The sequence below is a fragment of the Dermochelys coriacea genome, chromosome 2 (assembly GCF_009764565.3).
Source record: "Dermochelys coriacea isolate rDerCor1 chromosome 2, rDerCor1.pri.v4, whole genome shotgun sequence".
Classification (NCBI taxonomy): domain Eukaryota; kingdom Metazoa; phylum Chordata; order Testudines; family Dermochelyidae; genus Dermochelys; species Dermochelys coriacea.
The window spans coordinates 206,761,619-206,785,164 of NC_050069.1; the positions used below are offsets into that span (position 1 = coordinate 206,761,619).

Sequence of the window (23,546 nt, forward strand, 5' to 3'; positions counted from 1 at the left end):
GGTTATAATCCAGACAGACAATCCTGGGAACCAGTGGAAAATATGCATACCCCAGACCTACTGCAGGAGTTTCAGCAAGCCTATCCTGACAAGCCCAACCCTGGGACTCTTGGAAGGCACCCTCAGAGGAGGGGGTACAGTCAGCAGTAAGAGCCTGCAGCTAGCCTGCTTAACTGATAGCTTAAGAACCAGACAATCTGATGAGCACAGCTGGCCCCAACTGAGCCTCCTGATGCTCTAAACTGTCCAATTGACTGAGGGGATCAGCAAACCCTTTCTTAAGACCAACAGCAGCAGGGCACCCACCCACAGCTATGTTCGCATCTGCCTCCGCCTTGTTCCAATCCCATTCCTGCTTTGTTCCAGCCCTATCTCAGACCCTATCTCAGCCCTGCTCCTGCCCTCCCTTACTCCAGCTAACCTGGTTCTAACACTCAGCTCCAATTCCTGGCTCTGACTTGACCCTTGGCTCTGGCATTTGGCCCCTGATTCTGATTCTGACTTTTGACTCTGCTTCCTGACTCTCACTCCTGACTCCAGCTCTGACCCTTCGTTCTGACTCCTGGTTCTTGACTCTGGCTCCAACGCACTAGGCTTGACCACCACTGCTCTGACCATGAGGCATTACTGTCCACATCCTGGTCCTTAATAACATGATGAGACACAACAGGTAGATACAACAATCAGACAAGGATGAAACAATTATCAGTTTAATAAGCAGCAGTCGCAGCACACCAGCTGCCTGCACATTGTCACATGTTACCATATATTTGTATTTTGAACTGCCTTCAAAGTGAAGCACCTTAGAAAGCCTGCAGTGCTACCACTTAAATATCTGAAAAGTGCAGCATGAACTACAAGGATAAATCCTCAAGATTCAGGCAGAGGGAAATATTTGCACCAGGAATTGTATCTAAGATGGGGCACTGATCATAAGTGCTGACTCAGTTATTGCATGTTAGCTGGCAATCGCTTGACCTACAGTGCCACTACTGAAACGTACTGATGTTGACATACTTTTTCCACTTGCCTAATTGTTGCCTGGTGCTTTAGAGACTTTCATCCTGAAAGCCAGGACACTTTAAGACTGTGATTCTGTCTACCTTCAGCCTACTATGTTCATAGGAGAAAAGCATTGTACCAGACACTCTTTTGCCAACCCCTATGTCATTTTATAAACCTCACCTGACCTATAGTACCTGTGGTTTAACAATGTTATGGTTCCAATATCATCAAAGAGCAGAACTCTCTATGAAAGAAGAGCTTTGTTTAGCCAAGTTAAGTGCAGAACTGAACTGTATTCTAGGAAAAGAAAACTGGCACCTAAAGAAGCGGATCTTTTCCAATCTAGCAGAGATCTGTTTGTATTTCACAGACAATTCAGACTCTGTAATAGATTTTTTTATCATCAGTAGTAGACACTTATACTATGGTAGCAGCTCAAAGATCCCAATTAGTTGGGCACTATACAAATGTAGATAAGTGACAGTCTTTACCCCAGTGTGTTTACAATCTAAAAGACAGATGAAGGATACAGGATGGGGATATAACACATAAGAAAAGTAACAGAATGAAGAATTGGCACAGCTTAGTTAGTTACATTTTTGATGTTGGTTTTGTCTTTTTACATTTTTTTTTAAACTGGAGGTAGAGGTATGGTGGGGAATGACAGGAATGGGGAAGCGAGAAAGAGCAAGGGTGTAGGAAAAGGAAGGAAGGGAAAAAGGGGCAGTCTCAGCTCAGAACCTGCCTAGCTATAATCAGTTAGAACAGTTTTGTAGGCATTGTGGCAAAGGCAACCCTTGTGGGGAGATTTTAAGGTTGTGGCTGCATGGATAATACCAGAGATTTTCCCAGACATAAGAGGTGGTGTGGAAAAAGCTCACAGGTGTTTGGGGAAGAAACCAACTAGTGGATGGTAAAGGCCGGGGTGGCTGGCAAGGTGAAAGTGGTGGTCAATGTCACAATACGTTATTAGAGCAGCTAGCTAAGATGAGGCTAAATTGTGAAAGGTATTAAAAGTAAAGATAAGAAGCTTGTTTGATTGAGGTGAAGCCGGAGAAGGGGGGCTCCAAAAAGGTAGTTCATGAAGTTAAAGCAGCAAGCCTGGAAGATGCACTTTAGCAGTGGCCCTTTAAATGGACTTGAGTGGAGCACAGTTATAGTGATCGGGGCCAGAATGCAGGCAGTTGTAGCAGTCAACATGTGAAATGATGAGGGCATGGTCAATAGCTATCAGAGAGATGGAATTCACTTTCTGACATGTAAGAAATTGAGTACAAGGAGCAACTCCTCTCCCTCAGAATTGTAGGGTGTTTTTATTTAATAATAGGGATGCATGCTTAAGTACTGCCAGGCAAGGATCAGGGAGAAGACAGAGGAAGAAGATGTGGATGAATACTTACATTCCTTATAACAGCTGATTTGTGGAGTAACACCTCCAAAATTCCCTAAGAGTGCTGCGCTCTTCACCTACCCTGATGAAAGAAGGGCACCACAAATTAGGCTACCACAGAGTATATAATGGGCCATATCAGGGTCTCTTCGAGGATTCTATTATTGGAGGGGGCGATTTTTGGGGGGTTTCTGGATATTACTATTTAAAAAACAACAACAGGAGTCTAGGGGCTAGTTAGATCTCTGGAAAATCTTGGATTTTATGAGATCAAAAAGTAAAATTTGGCTACTGTGTCAGTTTGTGCCATGATTTATATAAAGGATGAAGACTCTTCAGTCTGTGGCTGTTCCACTACTTAACAATGATTAACTTTGTACATCTTTTGGCCTGACAGTAATTTGCGGCCTTTGAAGATTTTTTTTTTGGGGAGAGGGGGGAAATGTCCACTTCCAAACACACACACAGCCCCGTTAGCACCAGGCTGGGTCAAACTCTGTTAAGGGTTTAGTTAATAATAAATCTTGCCTTTAGAAACTCAGATTGTGTAAATATCACCTATATTTCCTGAACACATGTTCTACAAACCTCTGGGAATTCAGCATAAGTACAAGGACCAGCAGGTCCTTGAAAACTTCCCAGAACTTATTAACATTTGCCTTTTGGCTCTTGTGGGTCTTAGAAACTGCTGGTTTCAATCTTTCTTTTCTCTAATATTTCACTTGGTCTTGTTGCCTGACCCATTAGTAGAATATAAAAGAAAGAAAGAAAGAAGAAGAAAAGAAACAGGAGAAAAGAGAGAAAAGAAGAAGAAAGAAAGAAAAAAAGAAGAAAGAAGAAAAAAGAACGAAAGAAGAAAAAAGAAGAAGAAAAGAAAAAGAAGGAAAAGAGAAGAAAGAAAAAAGAGAAAGAAAAAAAAAAAAACGAAAGAAAAAAAAAGAAAAAAGATAGAAGAAAGAAGAGGGAAAAAGAAAGAAAGAAAGAAAGAAAGAAAAAAAGAAAAGAAAAGAAGAGAAAGAAAGAAAGAAGAAAAGAAAGAAAGAAAGAAAGAAAGAAAAGAAAGAAAGAAAGAAAGAAAGAAAGAAAGAAAGAAAGAAAGCATAGTTTCTTAGATTTTAGTCTCCTCAGAGCAGAGACTGTCTTCCTCTAAGTTCTGTACACTGCTGGCACTCCACAAATCATAATTATGCCATTGTTCCATATGTAACTGAGTAGAGCAAAACTAGGGAAAACAGCTAAAGGCACGCTGGAGAGATTAAAATGAAGAACTGGCTCAGATAAAACCTATACTATAATAAAAAATGGTATAAAGAGAAAACCAGAATGCAGCAAAACATGACAAAATACATCCCAGGTATGTTGAGAGCACTAGTAGTGTCCTTTACTGATTAAAGTATTGTTGCATGCTCTCAGCTCAAGCCAAACCAAAACTTTGATCATGCAGGAAGACAAGTGATTTTGTCCCACCACAACTAATACTCTAGAGAGAAAAGAGAAGGCACTGACCACACATACTAATATCTGAATATCCTGTACAGCATTATTACCTTAAAACAAATTTTAAAAATAGTTAAGGCAAAAAAATTTCAAATGTGTCCACTAATTTGGGGCGTTCAGCTTGAGACATTCAGATTACTTAGTAGGGCATCCAAATGTTAGGCATGCAGAATTAGTGGACACTTGAAAAATCTAGAGCTCAGTGAATAAAAAAGCTAAAGAACCCTAACCCTAACCACCAGCCACCGGTGGGCAATGGAACACGTATTAGCTGTTCTGGTAAACTTGTCTCTATAGAGGTGTTAGAATGTTCAGCCGCTCCAGCAACCTAGTCAGTTAAATATTCTTGAGTGCTTTACAGTAGCATGAATATATACTTTATTTTCATAACTTTGTATCATAGAACAACTATAGCTCTCAAAAAGAGAAAAATGATGAAGACAAAGGTTCTCCCCACCCTTCAGCAGATTGACAGGGTCACAGCATTTCACTGAGCACTTAGAACCAATTGGATATTTGGGAAAACAAATTTATCAATTAAACTTTTCTGATTCTATTCACTCTTATTATTAAGACAGTAAATGTTAATAAAAATATAAGGATAACTGGGTGTTTTAAAGCTACTTTTATTCTAAAAGAAAAAACGCCTTCTTTTTAAGTGATTTATTTGTCCTGTCTTGTTCGTTTTTTTTTAAACTTCCCAAACAAAAGTAGAAGTTTGTCTCTGAAATAAGATGGCGAATTAGAGCTAAATTGTGAAAACAAAGGACCAACAGTTTCTCCAGTGCAGGCTTGTTACCATGAGCTAATAATTTAAGCAAGCTCAGCCTCTTTTTTAATAACTGTGTGCCTTTAGGCAAAGTATTTCTACTAAAAATTATTGAGGCATGGAACAAGGCAAGGTGTGTGAGCTAATGTTGGATTGTTCAGTTACTAAACCAAATCTTGTAGCACCGAGCCTGCTCTGAACTGACAGATTATTTCTCTATATACACTTGTATAAACATACTACTTAAGGCTGAAATCTGTGTAAGCTTCTTTTCAATTAAATGTCAAAGATGACAGCACATGTTTTCACTGTCCTCCAACGAATGATGGATGCTGCAGCAGGAGTTTCATGCCCCATGTTTCAGAAATGTTTGCTTGCTTGGGGTGTCTCAGGATGTACTTGCTGACCCTCTTCTGTGCCCTTATGCTATACTGGAAGAACCAAGGGCTTGTGTTTCAGATGGCTTACGGGCTCTTTACCCCTTTCTTTCTCAGATACTCCCCAAATAAGGAATGTTGTCACCAAATAGGTTGGAAGGACAGCTTAGAGCTAAGGCACTGGACTGGAACTCAGGAGATATGGGTTTAATTCCTAGCTTGGCTTCAGACATCCATGGAAAATCCCCCTAAAATCTCTGTGCTTCAGTTCCCCATTTATAAAATGGGAACAATCTTCCCTCTTCCCACTTTTTGTCCATTTTATCTACTTAGACGGTAAGCTCTTTAGGACAGAATCCTGCCAGAATCACTGGGTATTTGTATAGAGCCTGCCACAATAGGGCTCCAACAGTTCTTGGGACCTTAAGGTGCTACTGTAATACAAATAATAATAAACAGTAGCTATAATAAACAGATATAATACTATTGTGAGAGCTGGAGCATCCTTGTGATAAGACTAGAGTGGAAACACCTCACAGAGATGATGGCAGCTGAGGAGGAAGTGAGTACATGGGATTTGCTGTGAGTATACAAATTTAATGCACGTGTAATTAGGAAATAAGGTAAGCAGCATGTGAGGGGCCACTATTTGCAAAAGCCACAAAATCATAATAAACAAACACTCATGATAGGAAACATCATGGTCCCTCGACAATGTGCATACTTTCTCCTACCATCTACACAGCCCTGTTCCCTTCCTCTGTATAGTGCCTGCATGAGGACAATTGCAACATATCCAACACAGATAAACAAAATCGGCCCAACTTTCTATCAAACGATATTTAGATTGATTACCAGATCTAAGTTCTGTAAATGGGGCTGAAACCATTCTTCAAGACGTGGTGCGTTAGACAAATTTTAAAATAATTCCAAATTTTATAGGAAATGAGAACAAAAACAAGTTTGGTGACTGGGCCTAAGGTGATCTGAGGGTCTGTGGCAGATCAAACCCAGCTTTCCTAGCGGTCTAGTCCCGTGACCTTAGCAACATCATTGCTCATATTCCTGTAGAGTATGTATATTCATATTGTGCTTGTTGCCCTGACCTTCTGCTGCCATTATTATAGCTTCTTATGATTTCAAACATCCAATGCTCTGTGAGAGGAAACGAACGTCTTCATTTTACATAAGTATTGCAGACCCTCACCTGTTCAAAACCTCTTACTTGGAAGGAATATGAGTAACTGTGTGTGTGTGGGGGGGGGGGGGGCGGCAGGGCTTCTCTCTCTACTCACAAACCTGTTTAGCAAGTTATATCCAGAAGGTAAGGCTGCCAAGAATCTGTTTATGGTCAGTAACATCCCACCACCAACCCCTCTTCTGATTCCTTTACGAATTTCATGAAGATCAAAATGAATATTAAACCAATTCTTGGAAGGAACCTTTGTGCCAACTGCATCATGTTAAAAGTTCCTAGTGACAACTGTGTTAGTGGGAATGATGAGAGGGACAGGATGGAGAGCAAAACATTAAGAGAACAGGAAAAAGCCAAAGAGAACGGCTCAAAATGTAGCTCAACACAGATGGCTTTTGAGCAAATGTTGACTGCTTTCATTATTTAAAGGGCTTTGCTTGTCTTCTCTGTCCACATATACAACTGATGTCAGTGGGAGTGTTCACTGATTGAGGGAAGGCACATATGTATCTGAAGCTACTTTTTGACCTAACGATGGTGCCGAAAGCACAACTGGAAAGACTGAGCTAATCTGATTCCTAAACTAATTTGGTAACAAAAAATGCCCAAGTGCTCCTCAGGGGATAGAATCAAATCCCCTACCCTTTTTCTAATAAAATCTCCATCTCCTTGTATATTGCTGGATGACATACATAGCAGAAATGCCTCACCATGAAGTGTCACAGGATATGATATAAAGCCCAATGAAGCTAATAAAAATGGCTCCCATTGATTTCAACCATGTTTGAATCAGGCCTATAATGTGAAATATTGCCTTTTAGATACTGACATTAAGATTATCTTGAAAAATATGTACTATCAGTGCTAGGGTCTATTTTTCCAACAGTGTTCAATGGGAATGGGTGAAAGCTGATTTGAAGTTATAACTCACACCAGTGTTTTTGGTGCCTGTTCCATCCCTTTTAAGTACTGTATTGAACACGAAGCTGCAGCTGATTTTGAGGTTGGAGTTCATTTGTTTTCACATCAATGTAATTAATTTCCATTGGAAATTGCATCTTGGGCATTTAATCAAAATAGGTCTAAAATAATTCTGGAAAGCTCATCTGTCTCCAATCTATATAATGTTTTAAAAATTGGATGCATGCCCTGCAATAACATTGCACTTTACAAAGCTGAAAGCTCTAAACTTAGGGGTATCAGTTACACTTAAACCATGGTAAATTAAAACATCCAGTTTCTGGTTTGCATTGATTTATAAATATTGACAAAACTACTTTTCAGTCATTACCATTGTGGGAGTATGGAGTTAAATTTGCAGCAATTCAGGGTTGTTGTGGGGTTGTTTTTTTTTCATTCTTAGTGTGGCTATAGAAGCCTTTCATGTTGCAGATCAAGTTCCAGATAACTTGAAAATCTTAAATCTTAGGGGTTTTTTAATGAATGCATATGACTGACCCAAGCCAATGCTCATAATAAAAACCAATAATACTGAGGAATATATAACCTGCTGGATCCCAAGTACAGTTTTATGGCATGAACAGTACAAGTCAAGGTGGATGTTTACTGCTGTCAAATGTTTTGAAGACCAAATGAGAGAGAAAATGTGATTAAAAAATTAAAAGGAAAAAATATTACTATAAAGCCACTTGATTTCACAGTAAGAGTTCACTGTACTCTCCTAAACAGTTTTCAAGAACATAGACTCATAGACGCTAAGGTTAGAAGGGACCATCACGATTGTCTAGTCTGACTTCCTGCACATTGTAGGCCACAGAACTTTGCTGACTCACTCCTGTAATAGACACGCAACCTCTGGCTGAGTTACTCATGATTTAAAGACTTCAAGTTACAGAGAATCAGCCATTTACACTAGTTTAAACCTGCAAGTGACCTGTGCCCCATGCTGCAGAGGAAGATGAAAAATGTTCACGGTCTCTGTAAATCTGACCTAGGGGAAAATGCCTTCCTAACCCCAAATATGGAGATCAGTTGGATCCTGAACATGTTAGCAAGAACTACCAGCTAGACACCTGGGAAAGAATTCTCTGTAGTAACTCAGAGCCCTGCTCATGAGAGATGGTAAAATCAGAGGCATTTCAGTTTGAATGTTTTAACAAGTATGTTCAGAACTTCTCTCCTAAATAGTTTTATATACTGTTATACCTGATGGCTTCCAAAATATGCCCATTTATGTGTAATATCTTCATTCAGCAAAAATCATTACGCAAATATAATTTCAATAGACAGAGTACAACCTGTGACCCAGTCATCCTCATAATATCCTGAGAAAACAATATAAATGATCAACAAACAAATAATAGCAAAAATAAATGGGGCAGATTCTCAACTAGTGTAAACTAATCTAGCTCTATAGAAGACAATGTATCTCATTTATATCTGTATAATCCTGTTCCCATTGAAGTTAATGTGAGTGCTGCTATTAACATTAATTAGAGCAGGATCAAACTAACAAATATCTAATCTGTGGTTGAAATTTAGGATACTTTCCTAAGTAACATTCTGAAGTAGTGAGTTACACAGGTTAATGACAGAATATATTCCGTAAAAAGGTATAGCTTATTTTAAATCTATATTTTCTAATTTGTGTTAATGTTTTTTTCTGGCTTGGCAATTCACATCTGCACCTTTTTTTTTTCTTCTCCACCCCTCCCCTTCTCTGGCTCAGAAATCTTATTTAAAGAAAAAAATCTTTTCCCAAGACAGAATTTGATGTTAAAGATGAAGATAAAGTCCAGTGTCCCATTTCAGTATAAAAGGCTTAAGACCAGACCTCAGTCATGAAAAAAAATAATGCAAAAGCACACTTCACTACATCACTATTCACCACTTTATTCCTACTGTTTATCTCATCTGTTCTTGCCTGGAAGGATTCCTCAGGTGGCCCCTGAATGTCTCCCTTTTAGTAGTTCAAATTAATTTACAATATTTTGTTTTTCTCTGTTTCCCTTGTGAATATTGTTACTGAAACCCAATACTTTGGCTAAAAATTCCCTTGTAATGTAAATAACATATGTGACAGTGTTCAAAGCAATTCAGATTGGGCTTTGAAAACTCTATTACTGTCTGAGATTTCGCAAACCTCTCTATTTTGGAGGTCTGCAAAGCTAGTTCAAGCTAAAATAATTTCCTCCCATTATTTAAACACATTTTATTTTCAAAGGCCAATCAATTTTAAAACAAATATGGATTTCTACCTGAAGAGATGGTGTGCCATGTTTGACATCCATAGATGGGAAGGATAGAAATGTCTGATTTCTCAGGCCTGGTCCACACACAGTACTTTTTGTATCAGTATAGATATTTTGGATAAGGGGATGATTATATAGATATAGATATATATACACACACACATACACACGTATGTACATATTGATAAGCAAACACAGTTATACCAATACAACCTCTAGTGTGGACACAGTTATACCAGTATAAGCTTATCCCCCACACATGAATAAGCTTATACTATATAAGTATATTTATACTGGTATGACTGTGTCCATGCTTGTGAGTGGCGGGATGGGGGAGATAAATCTAATTCTTCTGATATAGTTATAGTGGTACAATTTTTGTGTTTAGACAAGGCCTCTGTCTACATCGGCTTTGTGATGCTGTCCTGAGGCATATTGCTCATTGAAGTCCTGCCTCTGAAGGCAGCCCTTCCAGGATCAGCAACATAACTTAAGCTAACACTGACTGACAGATGCTCTGATATTATGTTCCAGAATATTACTTTTATGTGAAGAACCACCAAAATAGTTGAAATCAGCTGAGGCACCTGAGTTAAGCATTTCCAAATTTAAAAGGTGGAGAATGGTACTGTGGAGTTGTCAGTGGAAGGCCTTTTACAACATAATTTGCGTCCCTGCTGACCTGACAGAGTAGAGCATATGGACAGTCAGAGCCCATTCCATTTTTCCAATGTTTGCTTGACGGAGTTGGGGTGTTTGGCTGGGGAGAGGAGAAAGGATTTTTGTTTGCTTGCTTTTTTGGGGGGGGGGACGTCCTTTTCTATCTCTCACTTGTAAAAGAGTCAAAAATGTAAGTTTCCTTAAATTATGTGTATATGTCCTAAGACATGTAGATAGCCTATAAATATGTAACTTAACAAAAGGACACAAAGTGGCAGCTCCCTCAATATTGGCATAACTGAAAATAAATTGGATCTTGAGTAGAGGAGTGCAACCCATATGGTCAACCTCCTGGGAAATTTTTAATACCACCTGCACACGCAACAACATCCTGGTGAAAGACCGTTCTATTCTTTACACCTTTATTTTGGTGGTACCATTCTGCAATGGAATAATCTATGAGACTGCACTACATACAATAGTCTTCTCCCAAGACATGATCTCAGTTTGGAGAAGAGCAGAAATCTGCACGGCAGTGAGCACAGCTGATTTCCAGGTGTTGGAAGACATAGCTTACTCACTCCACTGTGTTCTAAAGGCAGAACAAGTGTGATGAATACAAAGAATACTGGTAAAGTATGGTTGCAGGTGGGCAACCAGTACAGTTTCTTGATGTTTGTGAAGCTTGAGAAGGGCAAATTTAGCTCGAGTCACCTTACAACCTAACAATTCACAAAATAGTTTGATTCAGAAAATTTTAAGAAAAGTTCAAGGCTTAAGGCCAGTGAGCCAAATTTATCCCTGGTATAATGCCAATGAAGTCTGTTTACCTCTATCTTAGAAATGGTAATCAGTCGCTTAAAAGGAGAAAATGTGGGCAGTATATATGAATGATACTTTGCATTTGGCAGAAGCATAAGACCAGCTGTTTGTTCTTATCTTGTGGCTATACATCTATCGAAAAAAACCTTGCTTAGCTCCTGGTCCTATTTCCACTGTAAAATTAACCGTAAGCCTTAGATACATGTGGTGTTTGGGTTTAGAGCTAAGTGTCATTAGTATCATTTCTGAAGTCTCCATACATGATAATGAGCTTCTTTTCACAAAGGACTTGGGATCTGATTTTAATTTGTGGTAGGGTTATGGTCACAATAAACGTCTATTTCAGATATTCATGAGAAGTCACGAATGCAAATGGAAATAAAAAAGTGACTGTTTTCTTGTACATTGAAAGTTATGCGTGTAAAACACACACATTGTAATATCTGTTCCACATGGAAGCCCGCCACAAATCTATGATGAGACTATGTCTCCTCATTCAACACCAAAAAGTATCGTACTCGCAGGTCTGAGCAGAGACGCTATAGTTTGCATGGCAAGGTATTTTGCCTCTCTACTGAGATTGCCACAGGGGATGCCAGCTTGTGTCATTGTGTCTTGCTGACACTTAGAATAATAGAATCATAGAAGATTAGAGTTGGGAAGAGACCCCAGGAGGTCATCACCCCTGCTCAAAGCAGGACCAACACCACTAAATCATCCCAGCCAGGGCTTTGTCAAGCCGGGCCTTAAAAACCTCTACGGATGGAGAGTCTACCACCTCCCTAGGGAACCCATTCCAGTGCTTCACCACCCTCCTAGTGAAATAGTGTTTCCTAGTATCTAACCTAGATCTCCCCCACTGCAACTTGAGACCATTTCTCCTTGTTCTGTCATCTGCTACCACTAAGAATAGCCGAGCTCCATCCTCTTGGAACCCCCCTTCAGGTAGTTGAAGGCTGCTATCAAATCCCTCTTCACTCTTCTCTTCTGCAGACTAAACAAGCCCAGTTCCCTCAGCCTCTCCTTGTAAGTCATGTGCCCCAACCCCCTGATCATTTTCGTTGCCCTCCACTGGACTCTCTCCAGTTTGTCCACATCCTTTCTGTAGTGGGAGGACCGGAACTGGACGCAATACTCCAGGTGTGGCCTCACCAGTGCCCAAATAGAGGGGAATAATCACTTCCCTCGATCTGCTGGCAGTGCTCCTACTGATGCACTAGGAACTTAACTGAGACCAACAATTTATTCCTGTAGGCTACCAAGCAGCCATTGGTAAGTCAGTTTTATGCGGTCTGGATTTGAACCTAGAGGTGAATGGTTCTGTAATCCCTGATCAGCCCTTTTAGTAATCCAGTCTATGAGACAGACAGATTTAAACTGGAGTTACTCAGATTTACACAGTTTAATTCAGGGCACAGTCACCCTTCTACCACCATTCAAGCAGCCTCAAGAAGTGGATGGCGCTATCCGAAAAGGATGTAGCTGAGACAGACACAGTATATGTGGGGTGAATCAAGCCCCTTAAATTAAAAAACGAAAATCCCACACTGGCTGAAAAATGTATCAGCTCCTCCAAACCAAGGTCAACATCACTGTTAAAAAAAGCAACCTGGGAAACTTTTGATCATCCACAGGACATCTAAGGTACTTGAGCATTAGATCTTGAAGCCTTCCTTGCAGTATACTGATTCATGTGAACTTTACCTGCTGACTAGAATGGATCAGGCAAAGCACATTGTGACAAAGACCAAATACAGCTGATAGAGCTTAATATTTGGCTCATCATGTTAACTGGATTTAAAGTATTACAGGTAGTACTGTGTATAATCCACTCTGTTGGAGTCAGTGGACAGATGCTGATTTACATCAGCTGAGGATCTGGCCCACTAAGATTTACAAAATTGCGATTGATATAATTTGAGCAAACCTACAAGTTCAGAGCAGCTGAAGAACAGGCAGGTGTCAATCCAATTTATGAACAAGAACAACTTGGTTATATTCCAATACCCGGAATCAAGTACTAGGTGATGATTTTAATAGTTATATGTGACAGTTAGGGTATTTAAAGCAACATAGGTAAATATCTTAAGTTTGATTGTAAAACAAACAAACAGCAGTAGAACAGAGAACTTAATGTAGTGATGAAAGGCACTATTCTTAATTATGCTTGATAAGTCTTTTTACTTTTTCATGAGGAATTTTTGATTTATTTTAACCAGCAAAATGCACCCAATTTGACTTTTCTAATACTGACATCTTAGCCTTGGTTTGGGGTTTTTTTCATGTCCAGCCCAAGTGCATATTTAAAACCCTTTGATGCTTTCTCTTGAAACGGATTTGCTAGAAAATAAATCATGCTTATTTGCAAGAGTTAAAAAAAACCAAACATTGCCGGAAAAGTCTACAGAATAAGAGTATTGGTCGCAGGTGTGTGACCAATGTTGTGATCTCTATAGTACCTGTTACTGCTAACAGATTTTCCTGCAACCCATATCCATAGCTTCTGAGAAGCATGCCACTAACGCATAGGTTTACATGAAATGTTGTTCACTGAATGGTTTATGATTGTGTCTTTACACTAAATATGAAGAACTCCAAACTACCTGCATACCGGCAAGCAGCTCTACTCACTCACATCTTGCATGATATCCCCACAGCCCTACTTTCTGAAAGCCTCTCCCATTGTAGATTCATAGATGCTAAGGTCAGAAGGGACCATTCTGATCATCTAGTCTGACCCTCCTGCACACGCAGGCCACAGAATCTCACCCACCCATTCCTACGAAAACCTCACCTATGTCTGAGCTATTGAGTCCTCTAATCGTGGTTTAAAGACTTCAAGGAGCAGAGAATCCTCCCTCAAGTGACCCGGGCCCCATGCTACAGAGGAAGGCGAAAAACCTCCATGCCTCTTCCAATCTGCCCTGGAGGAAAATTCCTTCCCGACCCCAATATGGCGATCAGCTAAACCCTGAGCATATGGCCAAGATTCACCAGCCAGATACTACAGAAAATCTTTCCTGGGTAACTCAGATCCCATCCATCTAATATCCCATCTCAGGGGATTAGGCCTATTTACCCTGAATATTTAAAGATCAATTAAGTACCAAAATCACATTATCCCATCATACCATCTCCTCCACAAACTGAACGAGTAGAATCTTTAAGACAGATAGATCTTTTGCCCCCACTGCTTCCCTTGGAAGGCTATTCCAAAACTTCATTCCTCTGATGGTTAGAAACCTTCATCTAATTCAAGTCTAAACTTCCTGGTGGCCAGTTTATACCCATTTGTTCTTGGTCCACATTGGTGCTGAGCTTAAATAATTCCTCTCCCTCTCCTGTATAGGCTCCTGTGATACTTAGGTGAGGCTGGCCAAACCACAAACTATTTTATTATGTTGTGCAAAATCCTATGTGCAAAACCCCTCTTTAATTAAGACAGAGAAAACAGCACTGTGGTTGTAATTACCTAGGACTGCTTTACCCCTGGGAATAATGAATAAAATCGGGCTCTCTCTATTTTTGTTTTAAACTGAGTAAACCAAAATCAGTTTATTCAACACAAAGTAAACCAGACAGATCTCACTTCTAAAAGTAACGGGAGGTACCACTGGAGGTTGGATATGCAAGGATGACTGAACTGCAAACTGCTGGCAAAATATTTGGCTTGCTGTTGGTCCGTGGCCAGTGTTCCTTTGTAAATTCAATCTCACATCTTTATTAAGTTAAGCATTCTTCTTCTTTTTATTTGAAACATACTTAAATATTTTGTTTTATGACATCCTGGAACACGATATGTTCCCTTCAGATCAAGAAAATGGAAAGTCTGACATTAGGTGCATAAATGCACGCGTCAGCCAATCCGAAAATATTTAAAAAAAAACAACGTGTCAAGGATCAATGCAGAGAAAAACAACCAAATGGCATCCTCGCATCATCTGCTGCGAAACACTAATCCAAACTGCTTTCACAAAAGGGACCTATATAAGAAATGCATATACACCTGCAAATCCAATACTTTTTCCAGACTTCCTATAAGATTTAAGCTTACATATTTTTCAGTTGTGATCTTCTTGAGAAAAAAAGTCCATTAAAATCCCTTCTAATGCTATATTTAATATTAATGTGTTTTTGTTTCTCTCACCCAAAGGACCTTCATTTTTATGACTAATAGACCCAACTTTTAAACGGAATTTCATGGATTTCTTCATTAACTCATGATTCATCCACAAGAAAAAGAGAGAAAAGAAAAACAATCTAGGATTCTCCCTAGGAGGCCGATATTGAGAAGTGTTTAGCAGTATGGGTGCCCAATTTGAGATTCCTTATAGAGACCTGATTTTCAGAAAGGTGTACGGTATTTCTGAAAAGTAGGCCCCTTTGAGGCACCAAAATCACTAGTTACAGTAGAAAGTCTTGGACAGATGCTTCAGCTCTGAAAAGTTCTAAGCTATCTCATGCTAAGTAAAAGTGCAAACCTGCACAGTAAGTACAACCCTTCACGTCGTTCATTCATGGGAGTCCCACTGAAGTGAACGGGAGCCCTTGTGTGGAAGTCTTGGCAGGACTGGTCACATTAAGTGTTCCCCACTGAATACTCTGAAAGGGTATCTTTGAATTTGTTATCTTAGAAAGAAAAGGCATTCTTCGAGTCTCTTCCATATACCTTTTTCCAAGGCCATTAGGCCCTGATCCTGCAAACACTGATGTACAAGTTTCAAAATAGGGACTTCCGTTAAGTGTTTGCAGGATTAGGTCCTTAAAGTTGACTTCATTGACATTGCCCAGAGCAAGTCTAAATTAAAACATGATTTGACTCAGTCATCCCATTCAAACTTAGAATTGTTATAGATGTGGGCAAATTTTGGTGATGAGGTTTTCTAGGCCAAAAAAGTGGGGAAGATAAAAAGATATTTTTCATGGCCATATAGAAAGCTGGAGAATGGAGGAGATTATGCCCTCAACTAAATAGTAAAAGGAATTTAATTGCAATTAGGGCTGTCGATTAATCACAGTTAACTCACGCAATTAACTGAAAAAAATGAACTGTGATAAAAAAATGTATTGTGATTAATCGCACTGTTAAACAATAGAATACAAATTGAAATTTATTAAATATTTTGGATGTTTTTCTACATTTTCAAATATATTGATTTCAATTTCAACACAGAATACAACACTGCTTACTTTATATTATTTTTATTACAAATATTTGCACTGTAAAAATGATAAATAAAAGAAATAGTATTTTTCAATTCACCTCATACAAGTACTGTAGTGCAATCTCTATCGTGAAAGTGTAACTTACAAATGTAGATTTTTTTTGTTACATAACTGCACTCAAAAACAAAACAATATAAAACTTTAGTGCCTACAAATCCACTCAGTCCTACTTCTTGTTCAGCCAATCACTAAGACAAATGAGTTTGTTTACATTTACAGGAGATAATGCTGCCTGCTTCTTATTTACAATGTCACCTGAAAGTGAGAACAGGCGTTCACATGGCACTTTTGTAGCCGGCGTTGCAAGGTATTTATGTGCCAGATATGCTAAACATTCATATGCCCTTTCATGCTTCGGCCACCATTCCAGAGGACATGCTTCCAAACTGATGACGCTTGTTAAAAAAATGTGTTAATTACATTACTGATTGAACTCCTTGGGGTAGAATTGTATGTCCCCTGCTCTGTTTTACCTGCATTCTGCCAAATATTTCATATTATAGCAGTCTCTGATGATGACCCAGCACATGTTTGATTTATGAACACTGTCACTGCAGATTTGACAAAATGCAACGATACCAATGCGAGATTTCTAAAAATAGCTACAGCACTCGACCCAAGGTTTAAGAATCTGAAGTGCCGTCCAAAATCTGAGAGGAACGAGGTGTGGAGCATGCTTTCAGACGTCTTAAAAGAGCAACACTCAAATGCAGACACTACAGAACCCGAACCACCAAAAAAAATAAAATAAAAAAAAAATCAACCTTCAGCTGATGGCATCTGACTCAGATGATGAAAATGAACATGCATTGGTCCGCTCTGCTTTGGATCATTATTGAGCAGAACCTGTCATCAGCATGGATGCATGTCCTCTGGAATGATGGTTGAAGCATGAAGGGACATATGAATCTTTAGCGCATCTCACATGTAAATATCTTGCGATGCCGGTTACAACAGTGTCACTTGAATGCCTGTTCTCACTTTCAGGTGACACTGTAAACAAGAAGCGGGCAGCATTATCTCCTGCAAATGTAACCAAACTTGTTTGTCTGAGCGATTGCCTGAAGTAGGACTGAGTGGACTTGTAGACTCTAAAGTTTTAAATTGTTTTATTTTTGAATGCAGTTATTTTTTTGTACATAATTCGACATTTGTAAGTTCAACTTTCATGATAAAGAGATTGCACTACAGTACCTGTATTAGGTGAATTGAAAATACTATTTCTTTTGTTTTTTACAGTGCAAATATTTGTAATAAAAATAAATATAAAGTAAGCACTGTACACTTTGTATTTATTCTGTGTTGTAATTGAAATCAATATATTTGAAAATTTAGAAAACATCCAAAAATATTTAAATAAATGGCATTCTGTTATTGTTTAACAGTGCGATTAATCACGATTAATTTTTTTAATCACTTGACAGCCCTAATTGCAATGAAATGTAAAGGTCTCAACTGGGAGATGCCCTGCATTCAACAGTCTCATATATTATCAGACTTGCCTACTCAAGGTTTTCAGCAAAAAATTTCCACCATTGCTGCTGTCAGTTCAGCTCTACTACGCTGTGCAGGGTCAGAAATCATGGTGGAAAAAATGCTGCAGTTGCCTGAACCTTTTCTACTCTAGTTCTCCCACCAATGATAACACTAGTGGAGTGTTAAAAACATTAGAAAACTTTCCCCAGGAAATTGTAATGGAGATGGTCTGCCAGGAGTACTGAGGAGATTTTTATATTGGGACAAGGATTTCAAATAATTAAAGGCATCTTCAAATTAAATAGTCTCGCTTTCTCTTCACCAACGGGAATTCACTACTACTGGGGATTTATGCAGGAAACTCCCATTAGTCCTAATAAAAGTTACATTTATATCTCACCTGCCCACAAACCCACTGATGAGAAAATAGACCCCTTAAATCTGTCAATATTCTCCTATTTATTTTAACCGTTTCATCAATTGCTTACTGCAATTTAAATGAATATTATTAGAATAATATTCTAATCTCTCTGGTCACTCGATCACAGACCTAAGAGTGGCTATCCTTCAACAAAAAAGCTTCAAAAACAGACTCCAACGAGAGACTGCTGAATTGGAATTAATTTGCAAACTGGATACAATTAACTTAGGCTTGAATAGAGACTGGGAATGGATGAGTCATTACACAAAGTAAAACTATTTCCCCATGAAGAAAAGGAGTACTTGTGGCACCTTAGAGACTAACAAATTTATTAGAGCATAAGCTTTCGTGAGCTACAGCTCACTTCATCGGATGCATCCGATGAAGTGAGCTGTAGCTCACGAAAGCTTATGCTCTAATAAATTTGTTAGTCTCTAAGGTGCCACAAGTACTCCTTTTCTTTTTGCGAATACAGACTAACACGGCTGCTACTCTGAAACCTATTTCCCCATGGTATTTCTCCCCCCCACCCCACCCCCCACTGTTCCTCTGATATTCTTGTTAACTGCTGGAATTAGCCTACCTTGCTTGTCACCATGAAAGGTTTTCCTCCTTCACTCCCCCACCCTGCTGGTGATGGCTTATCTTAAGTGATCACTCTCCTTACAATGTGTATGATAAACCCATTGTTTCATGTTCTCTGTGTGTGTGTATATATAAATCTCTCCTCTGTTTTTTCCACCAAATGCATCCGATGAAGTGAGCTGTAGCTCACGAAAGCTTATGCTCTAATACATTTGTTAGTCTCTAAGGTGCCACAAGTACTCCTTTTATTATTAGAATAGTAAATGTCAACAAGTACCGTCACTGCAGCACCTTAAATTATGATATATCATTTTCATTATAATAGTCAATTTGTGCTAGGCTCTATACAGATAGATACATACGAACATATGGTCCTTGCCCTGTAAACAGACAAGACAGATAGGCAGACAATAGACAAAAAATATAAAAGCAAAATGATTGAGATAAATGCATGTCTTGTTAGTTACTTTTTCATCCCTAGCCCCATTTGCAATCCCACCAATCTCTAATGCCCTTCTTCTCAGACAACCTGCTGTGCAATTGCTGCTCTCTCCCTCCTTGCTACCCACCCAATACTGATGTCTGCCCTCCTAGTACTCCAAGCACCTTGCTATCCTACCTCCACTGAAGCGGTGTGATACTTTATAGATTTAGTTCACACAGGTTCATAGCAACTGTTTCGAGTATGGGTTCACAAGGCTTACACTCACTTTCACTTGGAATGTTTCACTGGGCTGCACTAGTTGACAATCAAAACTCTACAATCTGTTTGGAGGAGATGGGGAAAGAAAAAAGGAAGCAATGTATTACAGACTCTGTAGGCCCCCAATTTATTACAGACTCTATAGGCCCCCAAAGCAAAATTCATGCTCATCTGCCAGGGTCTGGATCAGGTTTTTGCCTGAATGGGTTAGACCTCGTTTTGTAGTGGAGAGAGGGTTTTTTTAAATTCTTTTGGGAATTTTGACTGAGTCTGTTAATTCACATTGAGCCAATCAGTTAATTCATTTTGAGTATTTAACATTTGTCCCATATGATAATTACAGTAAACAGATATTCAGATATTCCTCTGAAATCCAATACACTCTATCCTCAATATAAGACTCTTGGATAAAGCAGGCTAGTGTCCCTCTGCACTTAAATCAATTGAACCTCCACTCTAAATTATCACCTCACAAAAGCAGGGCCTCTTGATAACAATGCAAAATGTTGGTCTTCTCATGCTTAAGATCCAGTATTTAAAGAAGATGAAAGGGATCAGTTAGGTGGTGCATGGATATCTAAATGTCACTACTGAATATACTAACACCAACCATATTTCTTGGGTGCAAGGTGAAGAGGTTGAGACCAAATGCTAAAGTCCTCCAGAATTCAAAAAGATAAAGATGCTTTAACATTAGCTTTGTCACTTCATTGTGCTTTCAATTAAAGGTGGTCAATAATTTTCCACTCCCTATTCCAGGGAAAATTTAGCTTTAGAAACAAAATATTTATCATTGTCATCAATTTTCTGCAGAAAATTTTTACTTTTGTCACAAAACAAACCTCCACAAAATGGACCACATTCCATCTTCTCACAACTGAAAATCAAAATGTTTTTGATTTTTGGCAAACATTTTAAGTTTTCTGACCAAAAAATGTTGAAAGCTCTCCACAATCATTTAAATTTTGTCAAAAACCCAATTTTTAAATCAAAAAAAGTTTTGATGGAAAAGGTTCGGCCCACATTACTTTACATATCCAGGCAGATTGTTAATCCACTTTTTAGTGAACTGCACACTTCATATTCCACACAATAATACTAGATGTCTTTTGTCACTTCTCAGCAAAGATTTAATACCTGATGCTGTAATGAGGTCATATATGACTCATATATACATCAGCACAGCACAATACGGGGGGAGGCGGAGCGGGGAGAATAGTACATCTTAGTTCATAACACTGTGGTTGTCCAATAAATGTGTAGGTTGAGTCCTTATTTAGCCTTAATTATTTCACTCCCTTGACCACTCATATTTCTATATATATTTTAAAGTAGAAGCCCATTTATTCAAACTGTTTCAAAGACATCAGACGTCTTCAGATAAATGGAGATTTCTGTAGTCAAGGGAGCAACAGGGTAAGAGAAAATGGGTGAAATTTTCTTCTACTGTAAATGGGCACAGCTTTAATGGCCTTTGCAGAGCAGCAGCCATGTACACAGCAGAGAATGTGACCCAATATCTTTCTCTTCATCTGGTAAACTGTCTTTTGCAAACTATAGGAAACTAGTAGAGAATGTGATATAATCACAGTTATCTTGGATTCAAAGTCAGAAACCCTTACTTTATGTATATGAATGTCTTTTGTAGGTAATATTGTACCGAACAACATTAGTATGCATGACTGCATAGAAGAAATGGCTGTGACACACGAAGTGCCTTGTGATGCTGCTGTAGGAAAGGTGCTACACACACAAAAAATGTATTGTATTCCACATATTGTACCATTTAAGAGCAGCATAAAATACCCACTTTGAAAAGTAATTTTATCTACTGATATATCCTATCAAATAAAATCCTGGTTGTAATTCTGATGTGCAGAAAGCTGTGTCTTTCTTTCAGAGTTGTAACCAGGTTCTTCATACCACTGTTATTCATTTTAACACTGGAACCTCGTGCTGTGGCTATAATGAAACACCAAGGCTCTAAAATAATTATGGCAGTGAGTCTGGAACCAAAAGTGTTCTACTGAGTGAGTGATATTTTACTGGCTGTGTCTGAATCTAAGAATTCCACTAAATAAAACAGACCAAGTGTTGTGTTTCATTAGGCTGCACTATTTGATAATCAATGCTTTACAATCTATTTGGAGGTGAAGAAGAAACGGACCAATGTATTAGAGACTCTGTATGTCATATTTAAGAGTAGACACACCTCCTGTGGGGAGGGTGGTGCCCAACTATTGGTAGTGATCCAAAATTTGTGTTAATATTGGGTCTATCTTTGATACAAAGTTGCTGTCCAGAAGAACATGTCCTGAAGATGGAAGAGTTGCAAAGACGTAGGTGTTTAGGGAAACAAAGAAAAGAGCTTTATAAAGCTCATCAAAAGCTCACTGAAGTCAATGAAAAGTTCACTCCAACAGGCTTTGGATCAGGTCCTAAGTCAAGACATTTTCTTCCCTCTCCAGAATTGGCTGGACAAACTGGAAACTGTTTGGGCAGTGGGACAGTGCACTCCACCCATAAACAGAGCACACTTGGGAGAATGCGCTAGCAGGCAACAGATATTTTGTCTCCAAGCCAAGATAAAGGGTTGTGTCTCCTACCAGCCCACCCCTGAGACAATAGTATAAAAGACTGTAGTGAGGTTATGTCTCTGAGGAAATCTAGAAAGGAATGTCATCTGAGTAGTGAGCAGGAAGACGTGCTCCCTGATGTTTGGTGTTGAAGTGGAAGGCATTAGTAAGTGACAGGGTGCAGAAAGTCACCTTTCTGACAGGGTGCAGAAAGTCAGCTGGAGCATTTCCACAGAGATCCATCGTTCTTTTGGATAAAGGGAAATATAAATCTGAATACAGGAGCAAATTCCCATCAGGAGAATCACCACTTCAGCTAGGTGGGAAAACTAAAGCATGGGCAAGTCCTTTTGCAGTAGAGAGGAAAAATATAGTTAAGTGGATACTAACAAACACTAAACTGTGATGGCAAAATTACTGTTTTGAAATTATAAATTGCATCCACATTAACACCAAATAAATTAATGGAGATTACCATTATTATGATGAGTACCAAATGGTTTTAAAGGGATTATGGCAAACAGGAGTTAGATTCAAGGAATCAATTATCTACTTATCTTGTCCATCTATTATTTAAGTGCAGAGAAAGACACAGCAGTCTCTTAATGCTAAAGTAACTTAATCTATTATCCTAACTGTAAAAAGAAAAGGAGTACTCGTGGCACCTTAGAGACTAACAAATTTATTTGAGCATAAGCTTTCATGAGCTACAGCTCACTTCATCTGTAGCTCACGAAAGCTTATGTTCAAATAAACTTGTTAGTCTCTAAAATGCCACAAGTACTCCTTTTCTTTTTGTGAATACAGACTAACACGGCTGCTACTCTGAAACCTATCCTAACTTTAGTTTTCATGGCAAGTGAAGGTGATTTTAACAATTGGGACTGGACTAGGCCCAGCCATTTGTGAGTGAACAAAGGAGCATGTGGAGGTAAGGAGAGGAAGGGCATAAGAAGCCTTCCCCTGTCCCTTTATCACCAGTGTAGGCACTGGACACAATTTGGTCTGTGTGCTACCTTGAATGAAGGTCTAGGTGAGGCTCATGTTACCATCATCACTACCTTACCCAAAATGAGAATTGCTCGGACTCCAACACACCCAGAGCTACAAGATCTGGCCAAATGTGGGTAGGAGTGTACTCTGCTCCTTTCAATGACTGGTGCAGCAGCTTAAAGTTCCCAGAGACTTTGTGTCTGATTTTTCTTGACTGCTTTTTAAAATTATGCACCTAAAAAGGTTGTTATAGAAGAGAAATTACCATTCCAGGAGATGGCACAAAGACTTGGCTATAACTTTGGCAGAGAAGGGATAAGGGGAGAAAAAAAATGACTATTAAGACAAAGATAATAGTAACTATGAAAATAATTGTATCACCAAATATAATATGTTACCATAAGGGATAGGTCTCAAATCCCTTCTTGATTACATACCAGTTTTGCAGTGGTATAACTTCATTGATTCACACTGGTGATCCTGGTGAAAATCAGGCTGATAGTGCATAATCATAGAATCATAGAATCATAGAATATCAGGGTTGGAAGGGACCCCAGAAGGTCATCTAGTCCAACCCCCTGCTCAAAGCAGGACCAAGTCCCAGTTAATTTCAAGGAGTGTGCAAAAAACACACTAGTT

General features: G+C 38.9%; 1 protein-coding gene across 9 annotated transcripts in view; it reads right to left on the bottom strand.

The window, feature by feature from the left end:
- CREB5 (cAMP responsive element binding protein 5) overlaps positions 1-23,546 on the bottom strand; it is a 359,862-nt gene that overhangs the window by 98,469 nt on the left and 237,847 nt on the right. The window contains exon 1 of one of the 9 annotated variants that reach the window (XM_038393123.2): positions 2,406-2,477. The exons of the other annotated variants lie outside the window; for them this stretch is intronic. Coding sequence (XP_038249051.1) covers positions 2,406-2,407 — 2 coding nt within the window. The 5' untranslated portion in view covers positions 2,408-2,477. Of the gene's footprint in view, positions 1-2,405; positions 2,478-23,546 lie in introns of those variants that run through there. 9 annotated transcript variants of the gene reach the window in all.